The sequence below is a fragment of the Corvus hawaiiensis genome, chromosome 5, assembly GCF_020740725.1.
Source record: "Corvus hawaiiensis isolate bCorHaw1 chromosome 5, bCorHaw1.pri.cur, whole genome shotgun sequence".
Lineage (NCBI taxonomy): Eukaryota > Metazoa > Chordata > Aves > Passeriformes > Corvidae > Corvus > Corvus hawaiiensis.
The window spans coordinates 32,347,794-32,375,549 of NC_063217.1; the positions used below are offsets into that span (position 1 = coordinate 32,347,794).

At 39.1% G+C, this 27,756-nt stretch overlaps 1 protein-coding gene across 10 annotated transcripts in view; it reads left to right on the top strand.

Annotated features, from left to right (window-relative positions):
* Nucleotides 1-27,756, top strand: part of FAT1 (FAT atypical cadherin 1) — a 108,402-nt gene that overhangs the window by 856 nt on the left and 79,790 nt on the right. For 9 of the 10 annotated variants that reach the window (XR_007203535.1, XR_007203534.1, XM_048303128.1 and 6 more), the window contains exon 2: nucleotides 7,284-10,572. Coding sequence is in view for 8 of the 10 variants with exons in the window: in XM_048303128.1 (XP_048159085.1) it covers nucleotides 7,305-10,572 (3,268 nt within the window). In the remaining 2 variants the exon portion in view is untranslated. Of the gene's footprint in view, nucleotides 1-1,325; nucleotides 1,403-7,283; nucleotides 10,573-27,756 lie in introns of those variants that run through there. The other variant, XM_048303123.1, reaches the window with a different exon arrangement.

Sequence of the window (27,756 nt, forward strand, 5' to 3'; positions counted from 1 at the left end):
CGGCCGCCGCCGAACTGCGCCGCCGCGGGGCAGCCGGTGCCCGGCCCGGGGGCTGCAGGGCCGGCCGCGGGGAGGGGGCGCGGGTGCTACGGGGCGGAGCTGCCCTGCTGCGGGCTGGTGACCCCGAGAACCAGCGCTTTCTGACGGGGTCGGTTCCTTCTGACCTGCAGCCCTGGGCGCGTGAGGCTGTGGTTGCAGAGGGGCCCCCTGCGCATATTTATTTATGTGGCTAATAAAAGACGTGGCGGGGCTAATGCGTGGTAAATGCGCCCCCGCCGGCGGCTCCTGCCTGCAACCCGGCTTCGTCGTGAGTCTGCTGGGACGGGATTCCCCAGGCAAACATTTGATCGTTATTAAGTGTGATCACTTATTAATGAGAGGGGAATCCTTCAAGGACTGCTTCGGAATATTAATCTTTAACGGAGGGCTGACACACTGACAGACATCCCTTCAGCATGAATCCGGCAGGGCGCTTTTCCGCTTGAGGGTACGGAGAGGTAGCCTTTACCCTCTCCGCAGGCCGGAGGGTGGTCGCCGCCGCGCTCCCCCAGCTGTATACCCGACTCCGCACCTCCCTCTCACTGCCGCTGCTTTTCCCGACGCCGGAGCAGGGCGCGTTCCGTACAGCAGTGCCGGGGAGCCGCGGAAGCCTTGCTTTTGGCTTCTGCTGAGCCCTCCCTCCTCCGCCCGGCCGTTAAGCGGAGGCTCGCCCAGCGCAGCCGAGGTGGGGAGGCGTGAGCCCAAGCCCGCCGGCGCGGTCCGGGGGTGGCAGCCCGGCCGCCTGTGGGAGGGGAGCGGCCGCCGAGGCGCTGCGGTCGCCTCTGGGCGCTCCTTGGGAGTTGTCCCGGGCACCCGCTGTTCCTCGGACGGCAGAGCACCGCGTATCCCCGCGAGTTCTGACGATCTCCCTTGCCATCCCCGGCAGCAGCTCTCCGAAGTTTCTGAGTAGCCTTTCTTGGAGAGGACTTTGCCATATGCGAAGTCGCCCGCGTCCCTGGACCGGTACCCGATTCCCAGCCGCTCTCGTCGTGCAGGAGCGGGGCGAGCGCGGCGGAGGTGACGGGTCCCCCAACCTCGGGCCACTGGGAGGAGCAGCTTGTGGTTGGGGTTCGCCCTTCCCCCGCTGTTCTTTTCCGCGTTTCGTCCTTCCACGGTGGGGTCGGGCAGAGGTGCGGGGGCTGCCGCCGCTCCAGCTGAACGCCGCAGAAACGAGTTCCGGAGGGGCGGCCGTCCAGCGCCGCGGAGGTATCCGGCGGCGGGGGCGCCGCGGCCCGCAGGGGGCGGAGAGGCACCGGCGAGGCGCGCTGGTGGCCGGGGAAGAAAGGGGGAGCGGCGCGGCAGGCACCGTGCGGGGCTGGCCCCGGCCCGCGCCCTCGCCCCGCAGGCAGCGAGCTGCAGAGAGGTGAGCGCCTGGCCAGCCGGAAAGTTGGAGAAGTTTTGGCGGTGGGGGGGGGGGGGACGGCCGGCGTGGATCCCTCGGGAAATTGAGGTTCTGAGGCGAGGCCGGGACGGGGGCGAGGCCACCCAGAGACACTGGGCGAGCGGCCGCCTCGTGCTGCGGGGCCCGGTGGGGCGGGCTGTGAGCGGCGCCGGCCCCCTCCCCCTGTTCCCCGCCGCGCCGGGGTGGCCGCCGGGCGTCGCGGGCCCTGGCGCCCCGTTCCCCCCGCGGCTGGCGGCGGCCGGCCGCGCTGGAGCCGGGGCCACGCTCCTCGGGGAGCCAGCAGGACTTTAGCGGGCAGGTTCCGCCTAAGTTGAGCAGAGGAAAAGAGCTGGCGGTGCTGCCGTTCCCTGAGGCAAGGTGTTTGTGAGTGCGTCTGATGGGCCATTGCAAACTTCGTTCCCGGGTGAGCTGGCAGGGGCGGTTCGCGGCGGGTGAGAAGTACCTTAGGATGAGTTTCTTCCTTTGTTCGCACTTCCACACCGTGTTCAGCGCCGGATTGACCGAAAGGTAAAGCGCCGTGCCGGCCAGGATCCGACGTTTGGCAGCGGCTTCCCGGGAGAGCCCGGCTGGACTCAGTCGGCTTCTGCTGCTTCTTTTGCTCTTCTTTAAGGCAGTTGAAGCAGAACAAAGTTATGTTTGAAAGATGCACTTTTTAGTCTCGCTCGTCAGTAAGTGACAGCGTGTTTTACCTCTGATAGCATCCCCCTGTTGTAAACTTTTTTTTTTTTTTTTTTTTTTTTTGGAAACGCATATAAGTTAAAGAAGTGCTGCCTTCTAGCAGCAGGTTTTCCTGCGGTTTGAATACTTGCATACAAGTTGTTCCTAGGGAGTGGCATAGGAAATACTACCTGTATTCTTTTACCACCTCTGCTGTCTCTCTGTAAAAGAAAAGAGCGTTGTATATTAGACGTCTATTTCCCTTTTGCTTTTCTAATCATGTTGAAATAATACAGCTTTTTGGTGAGTAGATACCTTCCTTTTATGCTGTAAACTATTTATTTTTTAAGTTTTTGATTTATTTGCTGTGAAATCCTAAAATCTCTTTTAGGAAACTGAAAGGCGAGCTTTAGTAGTCATCCCAGAAGAAGTAAAATGCCTTTAAACTCTCGAAGATTTTTTTTTTTTTTAAGTTTAAAACTGAATTCAAAATCAGTAGAACTATTTTTGTTATCAGAAATTTTAAGGTACCATGCTAAATTTCGATTAAACTCTCATTTACACAGATTGGAAGTCTGCTTTTCCTTGCACAGGTGATGAGTTCAGCATTAGGCACACGACTACTAAGTAACTGCCTACAGATAAACAGTGGAAATTCTCCATGTGAATCTTTGTTTCATTCTGATTTCAGAATCTTTGCCTGCTATTTGAATATAGCTGCTGCATTTTCCTTTTAACAGCTAACATCTCAAAAATATAAATCAAAGTATGTCATGAGATTAACTCATGATGTGGGGAATACAAACATAAAACTTACTGGGCTTTAGTCACAAGTTGAAACTGTTGTGTTAATCTCTGCGACAATGTACGTTTTTTGAATAACTTACCAGCTTTACTAAAGTAACACTACCATACACTCTCATCATGTGTTAATTTTCTGAATACCAAAATAGACACCCCCTCTCTGAAAAGCAAAAGACACTGTTAACTTGTTTGATTGGAAAGTTAAGTGTGTTGAAACAGCTAAACCTGGTATTTCTTTTTTCCCATCAGACTACATAAATAATTGCTTTTAAACAATTGAAGGGGTAGGTGTAACCACAGTTAGTGCAGCTTGCAAAGTCACACGATCTCTCATAGACTGCTACACTGGAAATCCTGACATGACTGCTTAGTTTCACAGTGTGTTTCTGTCAGACATAAGTTGAGTGTGCTGATCAAAACTGACCTTTAAGGTAAATAGTTAATGTTTTGTGTGGTGGGTAGGTTCTTCTGGACTTAATTGGTAGAGCTTGCACATAGAAAAAGAATAGCAATGAGACCAAGACTCACTTGGGTATATGGCCTGATTTAGGACCTTTTTCTACCGGTGACTTCTGTTGGTGGGGGAGTAAACATGTCAGGGTATGCTGCCCATATAGATACATTATGTATCTATGATAAGCTTGGTTCAATGTATCTATGTTAAGCAAGATAAGCTTGGTTCGGTCTTTCTTTGCTTGCTTGGCATTGAAATTGCTGTTTACTAAGTTCTGTATTTTATGCTTAAAACTTCCAAATCTCAAACTATAAACTTTGAAATCCAAATACTGTAAACTTCCTGCTAGGAGAAACGGTCTTTTGTATGATTGCTATCTTATCCATCTTAATTTGTAAGTTATCAATTTGAGCTCTGCTATCTCCAGAATTAGACCTTTAATGTGAAGACAGTTCATATTTCTGAGTTGTGTTAGTACTTTTTCCCAGGTACGAATTCTGTTAATGTTTTGATGTGTTAGTAGTTTTGATAACAATATAACTAAGTAGTAAAACTGTCTAACATATCCCAGTGCTGAATTTGCATATAAATAAAAATTATCTGAATAATAATTTCCAGATAGGAAATCAAAGTTTGTTTGAAAGTAGATTTTCAGCATAATATGGTGTGCACTTCTTATAAATTTAGGGCTATGATGTTTTGTTAAGCAAATGGTTGCCTTATGTATTGAGCATAAATACAGAAAATTCTAAAATGGTCATATTCCAAAGCTAATACAAATTTAGGAGTACCAAGTGTAGCCTTTGGCTAAAATGTTTCTGAAATTCGGTCATTCTGGCACACTTTAATGAGCCATCTGAGTTTACATGTAACACATTATCAGTTTATCTTAATACTTTCATACTTTCTCTTAAGTAGCTAACTGTCTTTGTAACTGGAATTGCTTAATATTTTAGATATTTTCCAAGATTACACTATGTTGATTTTTCAGATAATCCTAGTCAACATTTTTTAGTTTCTAGTAGCTATATGTAAATTATGACAAGATGGAAATAGTGTTGTGTAAAATAAATTGCTAACTTGTTTTTATCTAGCGGGGTTAACTGTTCAGCTGAGAGGTGCTTTTACGTTCTTGATTGTGACTCAGCAAGTCTTACGGGTTACTGCTGAGGAATGGATTCTCTTACTGGTGGTTACGTTATTGTTTGTAATGGGCTGCCTGTTGCTGATTCTGAGCAGACTTGAAGTTATTACAGAAGAGCAGCAAAAAGTGCTCAAGGCGTTATGGCACAGAAAAACGTTTACAGTAATAGTAAAACATTCACATGTGTTGAACTTTGAATATTAATGAGAAGTTTGCATATCTTAATGTAGTTTAGTACATCTTAGTGTGGTACATGTCCTGTCTAAGGTGCCTGAGATGTGAGAAGCAAATGATAAAAGATACAGATACAATGTTTTATATTATAAATCTACCACTTCAAATAGCCTGTTGCCTCACATAAGCCTAGGTAGTGAGTTAGCACTCTGATGCTACGGCATCAGAAGTAAAGCTAGGTTTTGGACTTCAGTATAAATTAATAATAATAAAAATCCTAGTGTAACTGAGGGAGAAAAGAGGGAAGCATCTGATCAGATCACCATAAAATTTGATCATTAAATAGATTTTGGTAATAGGTGGCTTCCAAAATTCCATCAAGATGGAGAAGAAGCTGGGTTTGCTGATTGCTTAGAAATGGTGTTTTAAGCAATCTTCTTAATATTGCCTTTTAGGCCAGTCTGGTGGCATCTCGAAAATTTCAGAGTTTTGGAAGTACTGATATCAATTATTTATTGCAGAAATTTGGTTGTGTGTGGGAGTCTTTGTTTGTTTTTTTTGTTTTAAGCGAATATTTGTTGACTTGGCAGTATGCTAGGGCATGAAGCCCTGGAGACTCAAGTGTCTCTGTATTCCCAGGACATATCGTAGCCTGGGAAGAAAAGTAGATAGGGAAGGAATAATACTGTTAACCCTTTGAAACGGTGACTCTTCTGACCTCATTCATTTGCCCTCCCAACCTTTTCTTCATCCAGTGTTAAGACCTTGTAAGTATTGGTTCCAGCTAGTGACTTACTTTGAAGAGCTTTAAAGCTTTTTATTATTTGCTTATTCACTTTTTGTTTGCTGTATTTATAGCTTTAATTGTGCAACTTAAATGCTAGATTTGGAAGACAGGCACACTTTTCTTTTTCTCCTTCCAAAAGGATACTCCTTTTCATTACTTCTCTGCAATACTTCCTATAGTTTGTGTGCATCTGAGTCTTAAATTCCTGTTAAAATCATTGAGCTTGTAATGTCTGTGACAGAATTCCTTCTTCTGAGGTTTTGAAGTGAACTGTTGACACAAGTAGATTAATTTGCTCTAATATTTGCTAGTGGGCAGAGTCAGTCCACAGAATGTCAGCCACTGTGATCTTTCACATACCTACCTGAGCAGGTAGGAAGTAGGGACAGGAGAAATCACTGTAAGAGAAAATGCGAGTGGAGGAAGGAGACAACATGATGTGATATTATTTTAGCAGAGGTGGACAGAACTAGCATGAAGATAGGCACTTAGGAGTGGTTTACAGCCAAAGAATAGGATATGGGCAAACTAGGGCTAAAATGTGGGGAAAAAAGGTCAGGAACAATGAAAGAAGGACACAGTTAGTAATTAGTATGATTTGTATAGCAGATTGGCCAGGAAAGAAAACTCAGAAGGAGAGGTAAGGGAAAAAATTTGAGGATAAGTAGGGAAAGGAGAAAGAAATGAATGTGTACTACTTAATCAAAGTAATCAAGACAATGTTAGATTGCTTTCTACTTGCTGGAAAGAAATTTTGCCCCCAAGATCTTGTTGAAAGCTTGGGCTTGTTGAGGGAGCCTTCTGAAGCTTTGGTTTATTATCCTGTGAGACTTGGGGAAGTAAAGACTGTCGCTGTAAACCCCAATGAAGAAGGTGATTCCAGATGTCTTGTTCCTGAGGTTTCTGCCTTTCTTCCTACTGCAGTCTTGCCTAGATTTAGGTAGTGAAAATGCTACACTGACTTCTTTCCTTTTGACAAAAGGCAAAGCCAGTGAGGGTGTGCCTCTATGTCTGTCTTGCTGTTCCAGGCTCTTTCCTTGTCATTTCTGGAGTGTGTTGGAGAAACTTGACTGAAATGTTCCTCCAGTTATTTTGATAGTTCTCAGAGCTCTTGATGCTAATTTGTTTCAGATCTGTTCTGAGAGGGGAATAAAGGAATAAGTCTCATTCTTTATGGGCTTTACAACTTAGTGGTGCTTGATAGTTTGTTTTTTTTTTTAATGATAAGCACTAGTCTTACAAGTGTAGTCAGAGCTGGAAGGAATACAATAAGAATTATCCTCTGTTTATAATATTTATAATTCTTGGAACAGGTGCACATAGGATACTTTAAAGAATTCATAGTAATATCAAGCCACCTCTTGCAGTTTACTTCCACATAGTTGGACATCAGCCATTTTACAGTCTAAATGAAATGACAGAGGAGAATATTTTACTAGAAGTCAATGTCATGTATGAAGTAGAGAACTGGAGTGAGTGTTCACTACTCCAGATAAGTTCAGACCTAGTTTGTTTGCTCACAGCAGACATTGGCATGTTTCTTCTAGCATGTTGCTTCATGGGGTTGTTCATTTGAGCTTAACTCTGTGTTCCCCTCGTGTTGCATTAGTACTTCCTAGGCTTTTGATGTAATGGATTCTTGGCTTTTTTTAATCTGTGTTTCTATTACTGCAATAATTTTGAAGCTTTCTGCAAGAAAAGGCTATACTCTAGATGTGTAACTTACAGTTTTCTTAACTGTTAATTCTGAGCTAAGCATCAGTGTTTATTTGATAAACATTTGAACAGTCGTAAGTCTTACCACATCTCTTTCTTGTTTCAGGGTTTCTTTGTAATTGCTGCCATGGGAAGATACTTGACTATGCTGTTGCTGCTGATGCTGCTGGTGCAGCATTTTGGAAACTGTGAAGGAAATCAAAGGCCACATCATGCTCCATCAATGCAATTTACACAAGTACAATATAATGCCACTGTGTATGAGAACTCTGCAGCCAAGACTTACGTTGGGCATCCAGTGAAAATGGGCATTTACATTACAAATCCACTGTGGGACTTAAGATACAAAATCATTTCTGGTGACAGTGAGAACTTGTTCAAAGCTGAAGAGTATGTTCTTGGAAACTTTTGCTTTTTGAGAATACGGACCAAGGGAGGAAACACAGCTATCCTTAACAGAGAGGTGAAAGACCATTATATGCTAACCGTTAAAGCAGTTGAAAAAAATACAAATGCTGAAACGCGCACGAAGGTCAGGATACAGGTTCTGGATATAAATGACTTGCGGCCTTTGTTTTCGCCAACATCTTACAGTGTTTCTTTGCCTGAAAACACAGCAATAAGGACCAGCATCGCAAGAGTCAGTGCAACAGATGCAGATATAGGAACAAATGGAGAGTTCTACTATAGCTTTAAAGAAAGAACAGATGTGTTTGCTATACATCCAACTAGTGGAGTGGTAGTTCTAACTGGTAGGCTTGACTACTCGGACACTAAGCATTATGAGATGGAAATTCTTGCAGTGGACCGTGGGCTGAAGCTGTATGGTAGCAGTGGCATAAGCAGTATGGCAAAACTAACTGTTCATGTAGAGCAAGCGAATGAACATGCCCCTGTTATTACAGCTGTTCCATTGACTCCATCAGAATCAGACACAGATCCAACGTATGCAGTTGTAACTGTAGAGGACAATGACCAGGGTTCAAATGGGGAAATAGCATCATTAAATATTGTTGCAGGAGATGCACTTCAACAGTTCAAAACAGTGAGGTCTGTTCCAGGTGGCAGAGAATACAGAATAAAAGCCATTGGTCCAGTCGACTGGGAGAGTCACCCTTTTGGATACAACCTTACCCTGCAAGCTAAAGATAAAGGGAATCCCCCACAATTTTCTTCTGTAAAAGTTGTTCATGTGACATCACCACAGTTTAAGTCTGGTCCTGTCAGATTTGAAAAAGATATATATAGAGCTGAAGTAAGTGAATTTGCCCCTCCAAACACACCTGTGATAATGGTGAAAGCTGTACCTAGTTACCCACATTTAAAATATGTATTTAAAAACACACCAGGAAAAGTAAAATTCAATTTAAACCCTCACACTGGTCTTATTACCACGTTAGAACCCATAAAAGCACAGTATGCATCCCATTTTGAACTTGAAGTTGTGACAAGTGACAGAAGAGCTTCTGCAAAAGTATTAATTAAGGTACTGGGCATGAATAGCAATCCTCCTGAATTTACTCAGACATCCTATAAAGCCTCCTTTGATGAAAATGTGCCAATAGGTACAAGTGTCATGACAGTAAGTGCAAAAGACCCTGATGAAGGGGAAAATGGTTATGTGACCTACAGCATTGCAAACCTAAATCCTTTGCCATTTGTGATTAACCATTTCAGTGGGATTATTAGTACCTCAGAAGACTTGGATTATGAATTGATGCCAAGGGTTTACAATTTAAGGATTCGAGCCTCTGATTGGGGTATACCATATCGTCGAGAAGTTGAAGTTCCTGTTACTATTACTTTAAATAACTTGAATGACAATATACCTCTGTTTGAGAAAATAAATTGTGAGGGAATAATCCCCAGGGATCTTGGTGTTGGAGAACAAATAACAACTGTATCTGCTATTGATGCTGATGAGCTCCAGTTGGTAAGATACCAAATTGAATCTGGAAATGAACTGGATTTATTTAGCCTAAACCCAAATTCTGGAGTCCTTTCTCTCAAACAGTCACTAATAGATGGCGTAGGTGCTAAAATGTCTTTTTACAGTTTGAAAATTACAGCTACAGATGGAGAGAACTTTGCAAAACCATTGTATATCAACATAACTGTAGCTAACAGTCGCAAACCAGTCAACTTGCCATGTGAAGAAACTGGTGTTGCCAAAATGCTTGCAGAGAAACTCTTACAAGCAAATAAGTTGCACAATCGTGGAGAAGTTGAGGATGTTTTCTTTGATACTCACTCTATGAATCTGCATGCACCTCAGTTTAGAAGTACTCTCCCCAGTAGCATTGAGATAAAAGAAGACCAACCTGTGGGCTCCAGCGTAATATCCATGAATGCTACTGATGTTGATACTGGCTTCAATGGAAAGCTGGTGTATGTTATTTCTGCAGGTAATGAAGACAGTAGTTTCATTGTTGATATGGAAAGTGGAGTGCTGAAAATTTTATCTCCCCTTGACCGAGAACTAAAAGATAAATATACCCTCAATATCACTGTCTATGATCTTGGAATACCACAGAAGTCTGCCTGGGCCCTTTTAGATATAAAAATTTTGGATGCTAATGACAACCCACCAGAGTTCCTCCAGGACAGTTATTTTGTTGAAGTAAGTGAAAACAAAGAGCCCAACAGTGAAATAATTCAAATTGGAGCTACTGATAAAGATTTGGGGGCTAATGGAGAAGTCAAATACTCTCTTCTTACAGATACAGACAAGTTTACTATTAATTCTGTGACAGGAGTTGTGAAAGTTGTAGGGGTCCTGGATCGGGAGGAACAGCATGTCTATTTGTTGAAAATTGAGGCTAGGGACCAACCTACTGAAGAGCCTCAATTATTTTCAATGGTTATTTTGAAAGTGGCTGTAGAAGATGTCAATGACAATCCTCCCAAGTTTATTCCTTCTAATTATCATGTGAAAATTCGAGAAGATCTTCCTGAGGGAACTATTATTACGTGGTTAGAAGCCTATGATCCTGATTTAGGCCAGTCAAGTCAAGTGCGGTACAGTCTTTTGGACAGTGGAGATGGCACCTTTGACGTTGACAAACTAAGTGGAGCAATACGTATCGTACAAAGACTAGATTATGAAAAGAAACAGCTTTATAACTTGACTGTGCGGGCCAAGGACAAAGGAAAACCCATTTCATTGTCCTCTACGTGTTACGTTGAGGTTGAGATAGTTGATGTGAATGAAAACTTGCACCCCCCACGGTTCTCCATATTCGTAGATAAAGGCTTTATAAAAGAAGATGCTCCTGTTGGCTCCTCAGTAATGACAGTATCTGCTTATGATGAAGATGCGGGACGAGATGGGGAGATCAGATATTCCATCAGAGATGGATCGGGTATAGGAGTTTTTCGAATAGACGAAGAAAAAGGTAAGGTGGCTTTCTGTTATTTTTATATACTAAATAAAATCAAGTGCCAAGAAAGAGGTAAGAGAAGCAGCATTGTCACAGTTGATGTAGGTGTTTTTATTAGGACAAGAAGATGTCACCAACAATGTGTATTGTTGTGTCTGCTACTTTAGTGAAATTATTTTTATACATTTGATAAGTAATTTCTCTCTAATATTCCCACTTCCATCCAGCCTACCTAAAGCCATGCTTAAGTCTTAAAAGCTATGCCACCCAGAAAAAGTAATACTCTTGATATAAAACAGAGGTCTGCCTCATGTGAACACACGCACATGCTGTCTTGTGGACAGTGGAACTGTTATACTTTTCAGTTTTAAGTGACATATCTTTTGCTCCTTTTACTGGAGGTATGAGTGGCTGTGGTAGTGCCATACATGCTGGTTTTGTTAGTTACTTTCAGAGTCTACAGGTGCCCACCTAGAAGTCAGTAAGCAGCGCCTTCTTCATCGAAAGGCTTCTGCCAAAGAATGCACTGATGTAGCCTTAGAAAAACCTCCTATGAATCAAACAGACTGAACTGTTGCCTTATTTCATTAATAATGCATACACTGATGAGCAATGTGAAAATTTTTCCAGTGTCATGTGTTCAGAAGAAACATAATCTTATTTTCAGTAAAATTCTAGTGCTGACTTCTAAAATTTTGGTTGGATGTTTGTGTAGCTATCTATTTATTTCTTTGATAAAGATAGAGCATTGATACTTTACAATTATCTAAGCATCTTGAAATAAATTGAGGAGGAAGCTTGTGCAGAATTTGTCTACAGGTTACATGTAGGTAAATGATGACATATGTGATCGATTTCTTAAAGAAAAAAACTTGAAACTGAGAATAAAAGATGGGAGTGATGTCTGATTCATCCAGTAGTCGTTCTGTGTGTTCTATATGATACCCAAAATATTGAATGTGGATAATAGAGATTCATGAAGCCACTTTACCCTTTAGGGTTTAGGTGAACAAACTGTTCCTGACTTATTTTTTCTTCTATAGAAAGTCAGTTATTAAATTATGTGGTTTGTGGCTAAAGAACTAACTCTACAGGTTGAAATGTAACAATGCTTCCCTTAGCTTTGCTTTTAACAAAGCACATAGTTAAGATGCTGTAACAGATTTTCTAAAAACGGAGGATTGAATACTTTCTTTCCAAGACCTTGTAGTTTCACTTTCAGCCATTTGCTTTGTGTGCAAAGTATTAATTTGTGTATCATTATGCCTTTCTTTTGACATAAGTACATTAAAGTTCACTGCGTTATGGTATTTTAGAAGTGTCTCTAGTTGTCCTACAGAATGAGTCTGTGTTTGGCAATTTATCATCTGAGTGATAGATACCAGTAAGTGAGAATGAACCTGTTTATGGGTATGTGGACAGGTATGTGTGTTTTTGTGATGGTACTACCATGGCACAATTAGTTGTCTGCATGTGTTGCCTCTCTAGTCTTTTGGCATAAAGCTAGTTTACTTGACTGACGAATTGGTGTGAGTTTAAGTAAGTTGCTTTTTATCAGCTAGGTTTACAAAGTTGGCCCAGCCTGGGGCAAAGCCAGATTCTATTTAATAATATTGTCCAGAACAGTGGCTCTGTATTTTCAAGGCAGGGCAGGGGCATTGTCTGTATTCATATCTGGTATCTAGTGTTTGCAGTTCTTCAGGGATGAAAGTAGAGGGATTTGGTGGGAATGGGGTGGTGGTAAAGAGGGGTTGCTAGTTTTAATCTTATTGAACGAATTCCACTTATGACACGGGTGTGGGAAAGAAAGTGTTTATTTCAGTTTGGTTGATGTGTTTTTTCCATCAAATGGTGATCTTAAGGAACTCAGGAAAGGACACTGAGTATGTACAAACTTGACAATGTAGCTTAAAATTTGGATTGACACTTTTTATTTTGGTAAAAAGCCATCAGAATTGTTCTTGAGGGCACTCTTTATACTGCAGTGTCTGAATATTTGTCATGTTTTTCAAAATAGACTGGCCTTGATACAGGGAGCAGACTGATTATCAGCCAACAAAGTACATTGAAGACTTTGTGAAAGATCTGTCAAGCAACTTGCTAACTTTTTCAGCTTGCTGAAAGGTTCTTCTGACTTTACCCCTGAGCTATGTCTCATCCAGCAGTCTTTGAAGAGCATCATACTGCACTGTCAGTTCAAAGATGGATAAATCAGATTTAAGAACTTACTTTGAGTCAAAACTTAACTATTAAGTGGCTCAGAGGAATTCTTTTATCCCTTGCTTATAAGAAATTAAGGACAATAATCACATTTGCAGGTAGACTAGATGATGATAGAAGCATCAAATAGCTAGTTCCATGCATTGATTTTTGTTGACTTTTGGGTAGTCTTTTCCATGTTAAGTTTGTTTTAATTTTACAGTTCAAAAGGTAGGAAATGGTATTAAGTGTTTGATATTTGTACCTGTAGTTCTGGTATTTTCACCAGGGAATTTAATATATCTTTGCCACTATGTCTTGAGTTTTGTTTTCCAAGACTTACCTTTGGTTTAGGTCAGTGGGTTTTCATAGGTTCTGTTATCTGCAGTTGTGTCCAAACCATTAGAAGTGAATCTCTTAACAGGGTGCACTAAACACCAGTATATCCAAACTCAGGAGCTGCTTTGATTACTTAGTTCCCTGACTGCTCTGATGCTTTTCAAGTAGACACAGAAAAAAGGTACGTTAGGGGTGAATTTGGTAGTCAGTCATATTTTAGCTTTCTTAGTGTTCTTAAGCCTGAAAAGGCAATAATGGTCAGAAAAGGAGAAGAACAAGATGATAGAATTCTAGAAAATTGCAATAGTTTCTGTAGCACCTATATCGCTGTCTGTTTTTTTCAATGCAAGAAATAGGGCACACACAGTTAACAGGTTTTAAAGGAAGTCTTTTTCCTTTCCTAAGCTAAAGGGAAGTATTTTTCACATGAAGCGTAATAAAGTCATGAAACCCATTTCCTGAGGAAGTTATAGAGATTGAAAGTATGACTAAAGAAAATAAATGATACTAATGAGATTATTTTGAGGTTCAGTCTCATGCTATCTTCAGCTCATAAATTGTTAACTGGAACCCAAGTGGATAAGGGAGAGAGATCAGAGGTCATCGCTCAATATATGATTCAGAAGTACAACAGTGCATTGTGACTGTTATTGCAAAGAAATAAAATTCAAATTGCATGATAAATGGAGACTTTGGGATATTATAGCAGTATGAGAGGAAAAATGCTAAAATGAGATTTTTGTGCTCTGAATTTATACAGCAAAACAAAGTTTCAACAAAGTATAAACAACGTTTGTCCTTTAGGTATGTGTTCAGGAGAATTTGGAATTTAAGATAGCTTTTTATATGTGAGCAGAATTGAAGGCTGTAAATTGAGGTGACCAATTGGCTATATAAATTGCCTGCTAAAGCAGCAGTAAAATATTTTCTCAAAGAATTTGATAAGGAGTTGAGCACATTGGTGTGTATTAATAATAAAAGGCATTGTGTTGATGCAGATCCCAGTGTGCACAAGAAAAACCCATGCGCCTTCTAAATCCCATTAGCACTGAGCAGTAAAAGTGAGATAAATCATGTCAATGCGATGCTGCTACTTCAATTTAGAAAAGCTCTAAAGAATTACAGAAGCAATTGCTAGAGGGGAACATAAAGCAGAAGCTTTGTGGGACCAAGGCAATACTGAAACTTCCTTCTCCCAGTTTTCATACCAGCGGGCAAGGAGGGAGAAAGGAGAATGTCTTCCTCTTTAGTTTTTGGTTTTCAAATACAAGGATGGAGCATTTCCATTGAGTATTTGCACTTCTCAAAGGTTAGTTGAAAGATGGAAGCTCTAGTTTGTAAAAATGGTGTTGGGAAGAACTCTGAGTACTTCTTCCAGTTCTATAGGCAGGTGAACAGTGTCACATACAGGGCGGGATGGGACACTTATCTTGAGAGCACCAGCATGTGGTGAGCAAATGTCTGCACCGATTTTCAGCTGTAAAAATGAGACTGAGAAAAACTTGTAGCAGTTATCTGGCCTTCTCCAAAGAATTTTTGCCAAGCAGATTGCTCTTTTCTTTGCGATATCAGGACTTCTAGCTTATTATTGAGAGCTGTTTTTATCTTGTTTCAAGGTTGTTTTCTTATAGTTTTGCTTTTCTTTCTAGCGCTCAAAACTTAGATAGCTAAGGGAACCAGCAGACTCTGGGTGTGTAGATGCCATGGTCTCAGTGAAATGTGTAGGGAAGATGGGAGCCCATCCTGGAAAGTGATGTTCAGAAATGAAGGAAGGTTTAAGTAATGACTTCCACAGTGTCTGTTGTAACTAACCAGTTGAGTGGTTGCATTTACAATCCTTACACATGCGGATGTTGGGTCTTACATGTAGGCCCTGCACAGTAAGATTTCAAGCCACAGTGAATTTTATAAACTGATTGTTACCAGAAGCTTAGCAACTAGTTAAACTTGCAGGGCTAGCAGCAGGTGTTTTGTAAACTTCTGCAATTGAGTGTATTTCGCAGTACATAACCTAGTTCCAGAATGGTGTAAAGGATGATGTGACAGTCTGAACCTCATACATGATAGCCTTATTGCTTGTGTTCACAGTGTTTAATTATTTGTTACCAGGAATCTTACTGCTCTTTCATTAACCTTAATTAGAGTTATTAGGCCATAAGGGTTATAGAATAACAGTAATTCTGCTTTAACGATATGAACAAAGTTTAAGGTGATTAAACTAATTTGCTGACTTAAAAAGGTATATGACTGTGGTTTATTAAAACAAAGATATGTCTAGCCTGAGATGCTGTCTCCAGTAGCATAGGCAGGCCACAGAGATGATACTTTCTTCTAATACTTTCCCAGTCTCTGGTTATTTTCTGTTTGGGGAGTTTTCAAGTCACACGTGGTTTGTAACATTCACACGCTTATCTTTTTTGTATAGTCTTCCCTTGAAGCCATGTCACTTTCAAGTGTAACCTTGCTACTGTGATAAGGAAAAATGATTTGTTTTGGTAAAGAATATTAAAGGAGCAATTTAAAAAAATTAGCTGGGGCATATGGAAGAGAATTAATTTTATTGCACTATCGTTGTATGCATAAAATAGCATCAATAAAGCTTAGTGGCTGCAGGATGCTATTTTTAATATTACCAGAACTACTTCCAGCTGGGAAGACATTCATTAAGGTGAATGAATAGGATTTTAACGGTGTAAAGCAAAGTACTGAATTACACCCATAAAAGGAACAGAGCATGGCTGACATGTAATAAGTATGTTAACATTGCTTTTTAGTGTTCATGTAAATTCATTAATTTAAAAACAGGATATGATTAACATTTATACATAAGGGATAGCTTCAGGTTCCATTTCTTCAGTGATCTTTGGATTTTGACCTTTTTGAAGACTGGCATTAGCAAAGTTTAAATGCTATGATCATCAGTGGAGCAGAACACAAAAGTACCCACTGGATAGTTGTTAAACCAGCACTATTTTCTGGAACAGAAACCAACTGGCCTGCATCTGTACCAACAACTCTCATACCTTTAGGAAGTGTGGCTGTACCCAGATCATCTGTTGGGAATGCTGATCCTGCAGTTCACTCCTAACTGTACCCCCTGCTCTTTGAAAAAGTGGTAGCTGGCACAAACCAAAGCAGTTTAACAGTACGCAAGTTCCAGTGCTTGGGAATGTTTTCTGTCTGTTTGTTGCACAGATATTGTCGTAAAATACTTGGAGATAGGGGAGGCATTTTTAATCAAAACTGGGATTAGTATGATTTGGCTTTGAGTTAATTGTAGTTGAGCATCCTTAAAAATCCAGGATTTTCTTCATGCTCTTTCATTGAATGCTGCATCTTGTAGTTGCTCGTTGTGTATACTTTGTTACCCGTATTGTATAAGTCATGGATATAAACATCAGGATTTGCAAAAACTCAGTTTCTCAGTTTAAATTTAAAAAAAAAAGAAAAAAAGGAAAAAAAGACACCAAGAAGTTCTTAAATAGTTTCCATTTTTCTACTATACAAGTTCCATGTTATATGTTGGCTTAGTGTTTATGCTGAGTCTTTGAAGATCTGTCAGATTGTAGTCACTGAAAACTATGAACAGAAAAATATGTAGAGCAAATCCTTTTGTAAGAAAGCTGTTAAACATTAAATTAAAAATTGTAATTGATTAGGTGATGTTGATACTTTGGAAAGAATATTCTAGGTGGGTTTAATATGGTTATTCTTAGAGTATCTTCACCTCATAGACTAGGTTTGTTTACAGACATTGTGACAATAGCATTTCCTGCTTGGCTTCTGTCCACAGATGCAGTATCATGCATAGGTTTTGCAGTTAAAATTCCTTTTGTGAGTGTTTTGACCAGTAAAAGTGAGGGATAACTCGGAAGAAGACACTCATAGAATGGGTTCTTCTGACACCATTTTATTCCTGCAAAGCACAGTAGTTCTTCGCACTACATTTGAAGATTAAGAGGTTCTCTATTTCTGCAGAATACTAAGTGGCTGCAGCTTTTTGCACAATAAATTTTTACCCTACCTAGCTTGGGTACAGTCATGAGTGAAGCTCAGAGCACAGACTAATTTCCCAGGTATCTAATTAGCTTTTTGGGTAAATTTTTTTCCTCCTACACTGCATTCTGTACTGCCACATTACATTGTACTGAAGTTAATGATTCACCCATATAGCTATACCAGCTAAATTTCTTCAGTAGCTGAGGCATACATGACTAAGAATGTAAGATTATTCTGATGCAATTTGGAAAAAAAACACAAAACCAACCCAAACTAAAAAAAAACCCAAAAAACCAAAACCCAAACCTAAAACAGCAACAAGAAATAGCCTGAACAGCCCTCAACGTGCAAAACAGCCAAAACAAAAAAAAACCACCCCAGAGTGATTACTAGGTTCTGTAAACTCCAAGTTAGAGTTAAATTCTTAAGCTTGTAAATGTTAATTTGGAAGGTTAATCATTTAAATGAGGGGTTGCATCAACACTTCAGTTTTCAATTAAGAGAAAACCTAATTCTAATGTATGCTGGGGGTTTGAATGACATTCTTGCCAGCAGACAGGAATTTTTTCTTAATCAAGGGACTTATGCAGATTATTCTTGGATTCTGGAGTTGGCTGGTCAGTTGTCACAGTGACATCTCGAACAGAATTTCAGGTCAATACCTGAAATTTGAATACACACTGTTAAATTTATGTCTTTGGAAAATAGTAAAAGGGCAATGATCTATTTGTTTGAATACTGTGTAATCAAAGCTCCTGAAAGAATTAAAGTAACATTTTCTGAGTTTGAGAGATGTATTTTTGTGTGTATCAGGATAAAAGTGTATGTTGGGTTGGGGGATTTTTTGTGTTTTGAGAAATTTTGGGAACATATCTGTTAAAGAAGTTTTAGTTTATCTGTGCTAAATAAAAATACAGCTGTTCTTCTGGAAGCATGAAGTAGTTTAGGTCAGAAATGCAGAAATAGTCATTTCTTTAGTCTTCTCTATGAGGAGAGTTTTGTAAAAATAACACTTAAAACACTTTAAAAAAGGGGGCGAGGGCAAGTAAGGATTACTTTGGCAGTTAACTGCTCTGGAAAGATATTTTAATGCTGATCCATGTTGAGGACTTTTTCTAGTGGCATATTTATTTTGTTCTTTGCCTGGGCATTCTCTCCCTTTGGTGTTGAATTGAGAAAGATGAGCAGCATGAGAACAACTTCACTGACCCTAGACCAGGTCTGCACATTTCAACTCTCCCACTGACACTCTTGTGAATCCTTTGCAGAAGAGTCCTTATCAAGCTTCTCCAGAGCCACCAGAAGAAAGGTTGCATTGTGACAATAAAGAATAAAGCCACTTATGGTACTATGCCCACCCAAACACAATGACCTGTTTTTTAAAGCATTTATCCCATGTTTTTATGACCCCTGTTTCCTACCATAATTTTCAGTGGTAGTCTAGCATGCTATATATATGGAGCAGAGCTGAAATTCTAGTTTAGTCTGCAAGATGGTAGACATCTGTGTGGGACACTTAAATTGAGCAGGCATACTTGTGGTTGTTAATTACAGATACTAAAAAAACCTGGGTAGACTATTTCTAAAATGGGGTATTATTTTCTGCTTTCTAGTTAAGGATATCCAGTGGGTTTGCATGTGTTCAGTATGATGTTGAAAAGAGAGTGAAGATGATGCAGAATATGATCTGTATGATTTATTTCTGGTTTTATGGTATTTTTCTTCAGTGGCATTAAGGCAAACTTGTGCCATTGTGAAGAAGAAATTAGTTATGTTAAAAAAACCCCAAAAAGTAACTGTGCCTAAATTGAGTAGTATTTTGAGTTTAAAAAACATTTGCTTCAAATTTCATGCAACTAAAATATATTTTCCGCCCATTTGTTATGGTTTTAAAAATGAGGCGTTTGGCACATAGATTCTCTTTTATGAGACAGTACAAATAGTTGTAACACCAGCCTGCTGAGAATGATTTTTGTACTTCTACATCTCCTCTAGTATTAGCAGAAATCTAAAATCTTGTCTTTTAAGAGTTCTGCACAATTTGTGTCTGATTAAAGAAATAAAGGTGAGAGCCAGGGACCCACTATCTGTTAGACTGAGGACAAGGCCTAAATTTGCTGCTATCCATGAAAAGCAATCCAGAAAGTATTTTACTAGGAGATAATTAACTTTCAAGTGTGAAATACTTTGCTTAGTTGCTGGTACCATGGGCTGGCTGCCTGACACCTGAATTTAGTCAAGTGCTTGTTAGTACTCCAGTTCAGAAGAGGTTACCTGGTTAACCTGTCAGGGACCGTCTGCTTTTGACTCCAGTTTGCAGCTTTGTGCTAGACTGGACATTGAACTGGAATGTATTCTAAGGTCTAGAACTAATGATGCCACTGGGTTAAACTGTGATATGATGCTGTTGCATTTGTGTTTCTTTTTAGGTTCATCAAAGTAAGCCTGGCATTTGGAACTAATGTCGAGTTTCAGTTTGGCAGAGGTTAAAGAGGCCCGGGTTTGGACCAAGGTCCTGAGCAGCCTGGAGCTAGGGAATTACTTTTCTTTCTTAGGCTTGAAGGAAACCATGTAATTTGCATTTGTGATGGTGGCAACTCCCAAAGTGCTATTAGGTTGTTAATGCAGCTTTTAGAATGTGTCTTTGGAAAAAGCTGAATTAGTTTTAGACAAACATATTCATCATATGTTTTCTGTTGGCAGGGGCATCTTCCAAAATAGTTTGAGTTTTCTTAGGTATCCTACTGAGTAAAACATCACCTTAGCTGCCAAATAGGGATCCCGTACAAAAGCTGAGGCTCCCCTCCTCTACTGCAGGCATGCTGAAAGTAAGGGATTGTTCTGTTGTGAAAGGTGTTGATTGGGTTACAGCTTGGTTTGATGAAAACAGAGCAGCCTGGGGGCCGTGTCTCTGTAGGAGATGAACTGGGGCTAAGCCCCATGCGGTCCCAAAGATTGCCTTATAAACAGCAAACAGTTCGGGCAGCAGAATAGATATTAAGGGCCTATTAACTTGCTTGGGTCTCTCTTTGACTTGAAAAGTACTTGTGGGCAGAGGAATAATAAAAGGAAAGGGTTGCCAAAAGCTATGGAAGGTGCATCTTGCTATATCACTGTTAGGACATCTGTCAAATTGGGGATTTATTTCCTACTAAGCATCTGCTGAGCTTTTGAAGTACATATTAAGGTCAAAGGAGGGGAGCTTGAAATGATTGCGTAATGTTTATTCTTTTCTTTGAAGATTTTAGGCTTTAATCATACAGCATTTGGACATACTTAACAAAGGACAAACCTACATAAGTATTTGGCAAACTCCCAGAACTTATTACATGCAGTAGTTGCAGCTTTAGAACTTGGATTTAAAAATACTTTGGGCTTTGCTGAAACTAGGTTTTGCAGGTCCATTTTTTAATCTGTATATCGTTCTTACTGCATCTGTGACTTTATTATACTGGACATCTGAATGTGACCAAAAATGAATTTTCAATTCATCACTCTCCATGTGCCTCAAGAAAAGAAAATCTCTAGCATTCCAGTGCCATCAGAGAGGGATTTTTGGAAAAACAGAAGTGTCCAAAGAATCTAGCAACAGGAATGCAACAAATCATTTCTGTGCTCAGAAATGAGGTTTCCCCAAGCTCCTTGTGTTCTATACGTGATTCTAATCGCTGCTTCTTTTTAATTTAAAATTATTTGTGAACAAGGATAATCAATATGTTCATGTTTCTTATAAGTAGTTGCGTAGTTTGGATTGGCATTAGGGTTAAAGAGCAAACTGCTGAGTTAGTGGATATTAATTGACTTGACCTACTAGTAGTGGTGGTCATTAACAGTTCTTTTGGCTCAGAGTTCTGTGCCTTTGCAGACTTGTCAGTGTGGTATTGCTGATAACAGAACTGAATATCTGCCTGTATGTTGGAAAGTTACACGTAGAAAATTCAGTAATTGCATTGCTTTGTTGACTAATCTTCTACCTAGAATAATCCTCAGTGATATGAATCGTTTCCAAAATCTGCATGTTTCTTAAATCAATCATTTTGGGTGTTTATATAAAAGTGTTTTATTTTGCTGATGCAAGAAGCTTGAAACTACCTCTATACACAAGAAAGTGAAAATTCCCGAGTTTTGGTTTTGAAGTTGCTGATCATAGTGCACTTGTTCATATTTTGTATAGGATTTAAAGATTAAAAGGTTATTATATTACAAATTTCAAAATGCAAGAAGCATAATAACAGAATAGCCTTCTGATTTTAGTGTTACTGTTAATGTACATGAGCATTATGGAGCTGATCCAGTCATGTGGTAAAAAAATGAAGATACTGGTAACATAATATGCTGAAAGTGAATAGAGTGAATGAATAATATGCTAAAAATGAATACAGACTTCTTGTATGTGTTGCCTGTAGTCCTGGTTGTACTTATGAGAGAGAGGAAGTTTGGTAGTTCAGCTCTAAAGACTTTCAGTGCAAAAAAGTTTATGATGGAATTATGGATTATGGAATTTTGTATGTGGTCTTTATTGTTGATCGGTTGTCCCCTCCATTTCTCCAAAGCTGTGAGAGTGACATATATAGCTCTTTCACAGGGAATACATCTCCATTCTACAGGGGCTTTATATTTATTTTTTTCTTAATCTGCCTCCCCACTTTGCCCGTAGATTTGCCACGACAGGGTATATCCTGTCTCTATGAAAATTAGAGATTGCTGTCTAATGATAAGGGTTTAATCTGCAACGAATCAGACATGTGGAAACTTCTGTCTGTGGAATTTTCTGTTTGATCTGAGAGGAATGCCCTTGCTGTGCCCTTCCTGTAATGAAAGCGAGGTAGAGTGAATCAAAGCGATTCTAGATAAGATTGGAATGTGTGCATTGGTTATGCCTCTATTATATTTGGTGTTGCAATTCTGGTCATATGTATTATTTTATTATTCGAAATGTTAGCAGCACAGTTCATCTTCTTAAAAGATATCTCTTTCTGTTTTAGCTAAAAGTGCTAGTTTTTTATTGATGAAATTTCTGAGTTAATTACTTAGGTTTGAACACAGAAAGTCTTGCTCACAACAACAAATATTGTCACCAAGATATTGAATGAGCTATGATAATACAGCATCTTTTTCTTACTGTAAATAATTTTACAGTATTCACTATATCTTCTGTTTGAAAGGTTTTATTGGTGTACCATTGTGAGAAATAGCTAGCAGTTTCTCTCCATCATTATTTCAAAACCAGTTAATGATTAACAAATGTCCAGCTGCCTGTGCAAGGAATGTGACTTACTTTGGGAGGGGGGAAGGAAAGATGATTATTCCTTCGCACAAGAAGTCTGGTATGATAGTTTACTTTGAAGGTAGTTTAAATATTACAGTGTCAATTTTAGCAGATTAATCAGAAGTGGAAAAATGACCTGTGCCTTCCTTTAATGTTTGTTTTATCTTTGTGCTTTCTACCTGTCCTTTTAGCTAGTACAGTAATATTTTGGGTTGCCTGTGGTTGTTCAGACAGTAATTTTAAAGTAAAAAAATATGTAAGAAGAGATGACAATTTGTTAATAAGTGGATTACTTGTGTATGGATATACACAAAAGATGGCTCAAAAAAAAAAGTGATAAAAATCTAAGCAGGTTATAGTCCAAACTATTTTTCACCATTCCTCATCAGATTTCTGAATGGGGCCTTGTCTGTTAAGTACAGAAACCAACAGATCAGGAACTGTGCTTGTAAATATAAAAAACAAAAACTATCATAGAACTTGCACTTTTCAATTAGCTTTTTCTGGCTTCAAAATGTTTGTACTGAATGGTGAAATTCTGTAATGAAATTTTGAACTGACTTGAATCTTTCCAGATACAGTTAAGGTAGAGGAGGAAAGTGTGAGAAGGTTCAAAAACTGTTAGTGGAAAATGAGTTGTCAAGTTGTCATTGACTCAAATGACACATCAGTTTTAATGTGTGTTGTTTAATAAGAAGGGGGTGACGATTAGAATGAGAGCAAGCTTACTGCTGACTGTGTGGAGTAAAGGTTTGAGTGAATATTGATCCAGCATGAGATGATGGGAGGAAATGGAATAAGAAATACATTTCTGTAATTCCAGGATGATAAAAAAATACCGTGGAAACTGAGTCATTCAGTCTAGTCAAACACAAGAATGGCCAACATTAGAGAATGTTTTGGGTTTTTTTGACAACAGCTATGCACAGATACAGAGATTTGAGATGGTCTCCTGGTGCAACTCCATCTAGTTTCTGTGTATTCTGTGAATTTCTTAAATAAGGAAAAGTACTCAGTGGTTCAGGAGCAAAATGCATTTTGTGTCTAAATGGTCTACTACTTACCTACAATATCATATTGTTCTTTCATTTACAGAGGGTTCTAGTGTTGGTTGACAGAGTTGATTTACTTCTGTTATGGCTTCATGACAAATTATGGTTTTATGAAGTGTTATTCATAATATTTCCTTTCTTTGGTATTGTTATGAAGGGTGCAGTTATCCAGCAAAAAACGTTTCTGTGGAGAATAATTAAGAGCTTTTTCAATGGAAATTCTGTCAGAGACACTCTGTGGTCTCTGTTCATCCAAATGCTTGCAGGTTCTACTAGTAAACAAAAAATATAAAGTGAATATTTTTACTTTTTAACTGTAACTTGCCTTCATTTCTACAACCTTTAGTAATTTTTTTTTATTCTGGAGAATGTTGATTAAAACCGTACATGCAGTTATCCATTATTTATGTGAGAAAGACTGAAACTATTTCCCAACAAGCAGCCAGAGCCCCCACACATAAGTATACTTGACATCTGGTAAGTAATCTCTAGTTTTCTAGTTACATGTCTTCTTTTTAGATGGTAGGTACTGATTCTTCAATGTGCTATAAGAATTTGCTCACAGATGGAGGATTTCTCATTTGCTTGGTGCAGTAATCATAACCAAAGAGAATAAACATAATTTTATGGTAGCAAAACTCTTTGCCTTCATTATTCCTCTAGTTTTAAGTTTTTACTCAAAACCAGACAAATGCAGAAATGTGTCTCTGTATGGCATTGTGTTTAATTTGATTCATATGCAAAGGCTAATAAGGCTAATAAAAAAATTAGTGTAACAGGTACTGATCAATGTAGAATCCCCGCTGGAACCATGTAGAAATAAAGTCTGAATAAATAAATGGATATTTTGTAAGTTAATAAATCTGACTTTGTCAGAACAAGGATGAAAATGTCTTTTGATGTCACTGGATCCCAGATGCTTTAATTTCATGACTTTGTTGATTTGCTTTGTTCTCCTAGCATTAGCATGCCCAGAGGTATATCAGCTCTTCTTTGTACACAGAAATCTGCTTGGGAGCAGCATTTCTGTTGGAAGTAATTAAGTGCTATTGTGTATATAGCTACCTGGTGCAGTAATACGAACAGCAGTAATAGCCTGATTTCCAGTATTCCTCAACATGCTACCTGCCTTTTGATAACTATCAGTATCTTTTCTTGCTCAGTGCTGGTCTGGAAACTGTCATTGCTAACCAGCAGTTTCTGCAACTGAAAATATTTTGGAGACTGAAAGCTTGAAGCAAAATTGAAGCAGTCAAAACCACAACCATGAGTAAATAACACACACGTGCTAAACAACAGTTTTTTGTTGTGGGTTAGTCATGAGCCAGAGTTGCTGTGGAACACAGCTGTAACTGCTTCTTCTTACTGAAGGGTAGGACTGCTCTGTTGGGCTTGCTGGGCCTTCAGTGTCACTTTTGCAGAAGTAACACGAGGTAAGATGCAGTTTCAAATTGGCACCAAAAAGGGAGTCTGCGAGAAATGCTGTGTGTGCAGGAAAAGGATTCTTGGGATAGATGGAGCAATTTTCCTTATTTAAGGTGGTCATTAAGCTCCGAGATTTACAGACAAAACCTGTAATCTGTAAAGTTTAATAGTTTCAAAGTGTACTTGTTGTAGAACTGTCCAAGTTTTAATAGTTTGCAGAGGTCTAAACAGCTAGATCCTTCTGGATCAACAAGCCAGTTTCTGAACAATTAAATGTGTTGCTCTTGTGCGTAATTGGCTTCCCATGCGTCTCATTATTTTCCTTATAGACTCTTCTTCTGCCTAAGGGGGACCTAGGTTAATCTGTCAACTCCAGTTAGTTTTGAAATTCCTGGGGCCATTTGCAGAGGAATTTCCCCTTCAGAGGGTCCCCGTTTCCCAGCTAAATTATTAGACTTACCACACCCTTTGTCAACAATTCTTTACTAATAAGACGACTGATAGCAAAGTTAAGAGGGATTTTGCAGTCACTGGTGAAGCCAGAGTTCTAAAGAGCATGTATGTGTTCATTAGTGTATGTATTTAAAAAATTTGTATAAACTTTAACAAAGAACATAGAAATTCACCCTTGGCATTTCTCATGCAGAGGCTAGTACACATTCTTTATAAAAATTGATTAAATAATTTCCTTCTTTATCTTTGATATTCATAAGTAAACAAACAGTGGTCCTGTAAAAGGCCTTCACTTGTTTGTGAATCACCAACATTTTAGTAGAAATTCTCTTGGTCATGAAGGTAACTTAGCTGAAAATAGCTTAACAATATTATCCCAAAGTGTTTTGCTTAAACATAGTTTCTTATTCTAATTTTATACTACCATGTAACTGTGTTTCATGAGACATAGAAACTGGTTGTGTCTTTATCTGAAGATATAAAACTGTCCTGAATAAGGGGGTGGGTGATCAGAGCAACGACTTGCATCACATCCTACAAACCTTGCTCATGTAGTGTAGTAAGAGAAGCTGCTTTTGCAAGTACCAAAAGCCCACATGCTTGGCTTAGAACCTGCTGGCAGTTTGTTCTGCTTTCTCTAGTATTTTATAAACCTGCTGTAATTTTGGTGTTGTATTGCAGTCATGTTTTTTTCAGCAAGCTTTCTCTTAAATCATGAATGACTGCTCATGTTAACAGCAAAGCTTGCTTTGCTTGCTCTCTGTTCAAGGAAACGTAGATTGTATGTGGTTGTATTACAATGATTTTTGCAATTGACATAGGAGTTAACATTACATTTCCCTAATGTGGACTCATCAGGGGGTTTTTATGTCTCTCCATATTGAGCTTTAGCAACATGGTACTGTTCCTCTGTATAGCAATTATATTGCCTGTCCGAAAGCTTGACATACAAGCAGCCTAGCTGACAGAAATAAGCTGGAACTATTAAAATAACCATAAATGAGGCTGACAATGGGAGCTGTCTGCCATTGTCCCAAAAGATTTTTTGAACTGGAAGTAATCAGTTGAGTTCTAAAGCAACGCCATCACAGATCTTCTAATTGCGAAAATTCCCCCTCACCAACCCCCCAACTTCCTGGAAGGAAGTTCACAATTCTTGTGGACCTTAGGAGAGTCATTGCCCGTAGCCCAGGCTACCTAGTACCAAATCATAATTTCTGGGCATAATATTTTATGTAGACAATTTTAGGAATATATGTAAGAACTGTTTTTCTTTTATAAATGGTCTGAACACTGTGTTTTCCCTTCATTTGACTTGTTTTTTGTAGAAATGTGCAGAAAGTAAAGTGGCAGGAACTAGAAATTAAAATGTTACTGCATATAATTATTTACAATTCTCTTTTTGCCCCATTTTTTATTCTACTTTACCCATTTAAATGCTATGTGAAAAATCTATTTTCTCAATGTTTTAAAATATAGTCTGTCTTTGGTGTAGAGCTTTAACTATCCACATCTTTGCTTCTAGGTCTTTTTACTATCTCTAGATGCTTATTTAAGGGATAGCTCCTCTTAACTGTTCAACATTCTGTATTTCTTCAAATCGACCAGGTCTATCTGCCTGGTTTATAAGCTGTATATAACACAATTATACAGTTGAATAACACAATTCAAATTACTGCTGTATGTTCATAGCAAAGAAGTGATGCATAAATTTTTCTGTGTTTTAAGTTTTATGTCAAGGTTTGGATTTGACCATATGCTGAGGCTCTTTGGATGCCAAGTTTTTGTCCCCAGAAAATATTTTAAAAGGACTGTATTGATAACTTGTTTGGAAAAGTGAGACTTTTCCAAAAAGGATTCACTGGACACTGATAGCATCTGATTGTTTCACTGACTGCTCTTGCTGTTCCATTAGTGTCATAGAAATTCTTTGATTTCAAATACAGTAATTTTTTAATGAAATCTGGAGGGTTGAGAGCTTGTACTAATATCACATTTACTTAAGAGACTGCTACAAAACTGGATTTGGCTATATATTTCGCTACATCTAGTCAGTTCAAATTCAACTAGTGAAGTTGAATTTGAGGTATAAACCATCATTTTATTATGACTGAGGTTTTTTCTTTATTCCATTCGGGTTTGTTTTAGTTAAAATTTTAAATATGCTCTGCTGGTGATAGTTCTGTTTAAGGGTGGGTTCTGCCTTCCAGTGATATTCTTCCCTTCCCACCTCCCAGAATTTGCAATATCTGGTCCCTGGAAAGAGAGAAAGCAGTGGTGGACTTGGTATGTTTAAGGTCTTGCTACTGCTGTAGTACCATCAACTTGCTGATACTGATAGTGATTTTATTTGAAACTTCCCAGGCCTTGATTTGTTAGAAAATGAGAAATTTGTCCTTGAAACAGCAACAGGAGTTGCTTTCCATTTCACATTTCTAGCTAAGCATGATTTTTCAGCTGGTA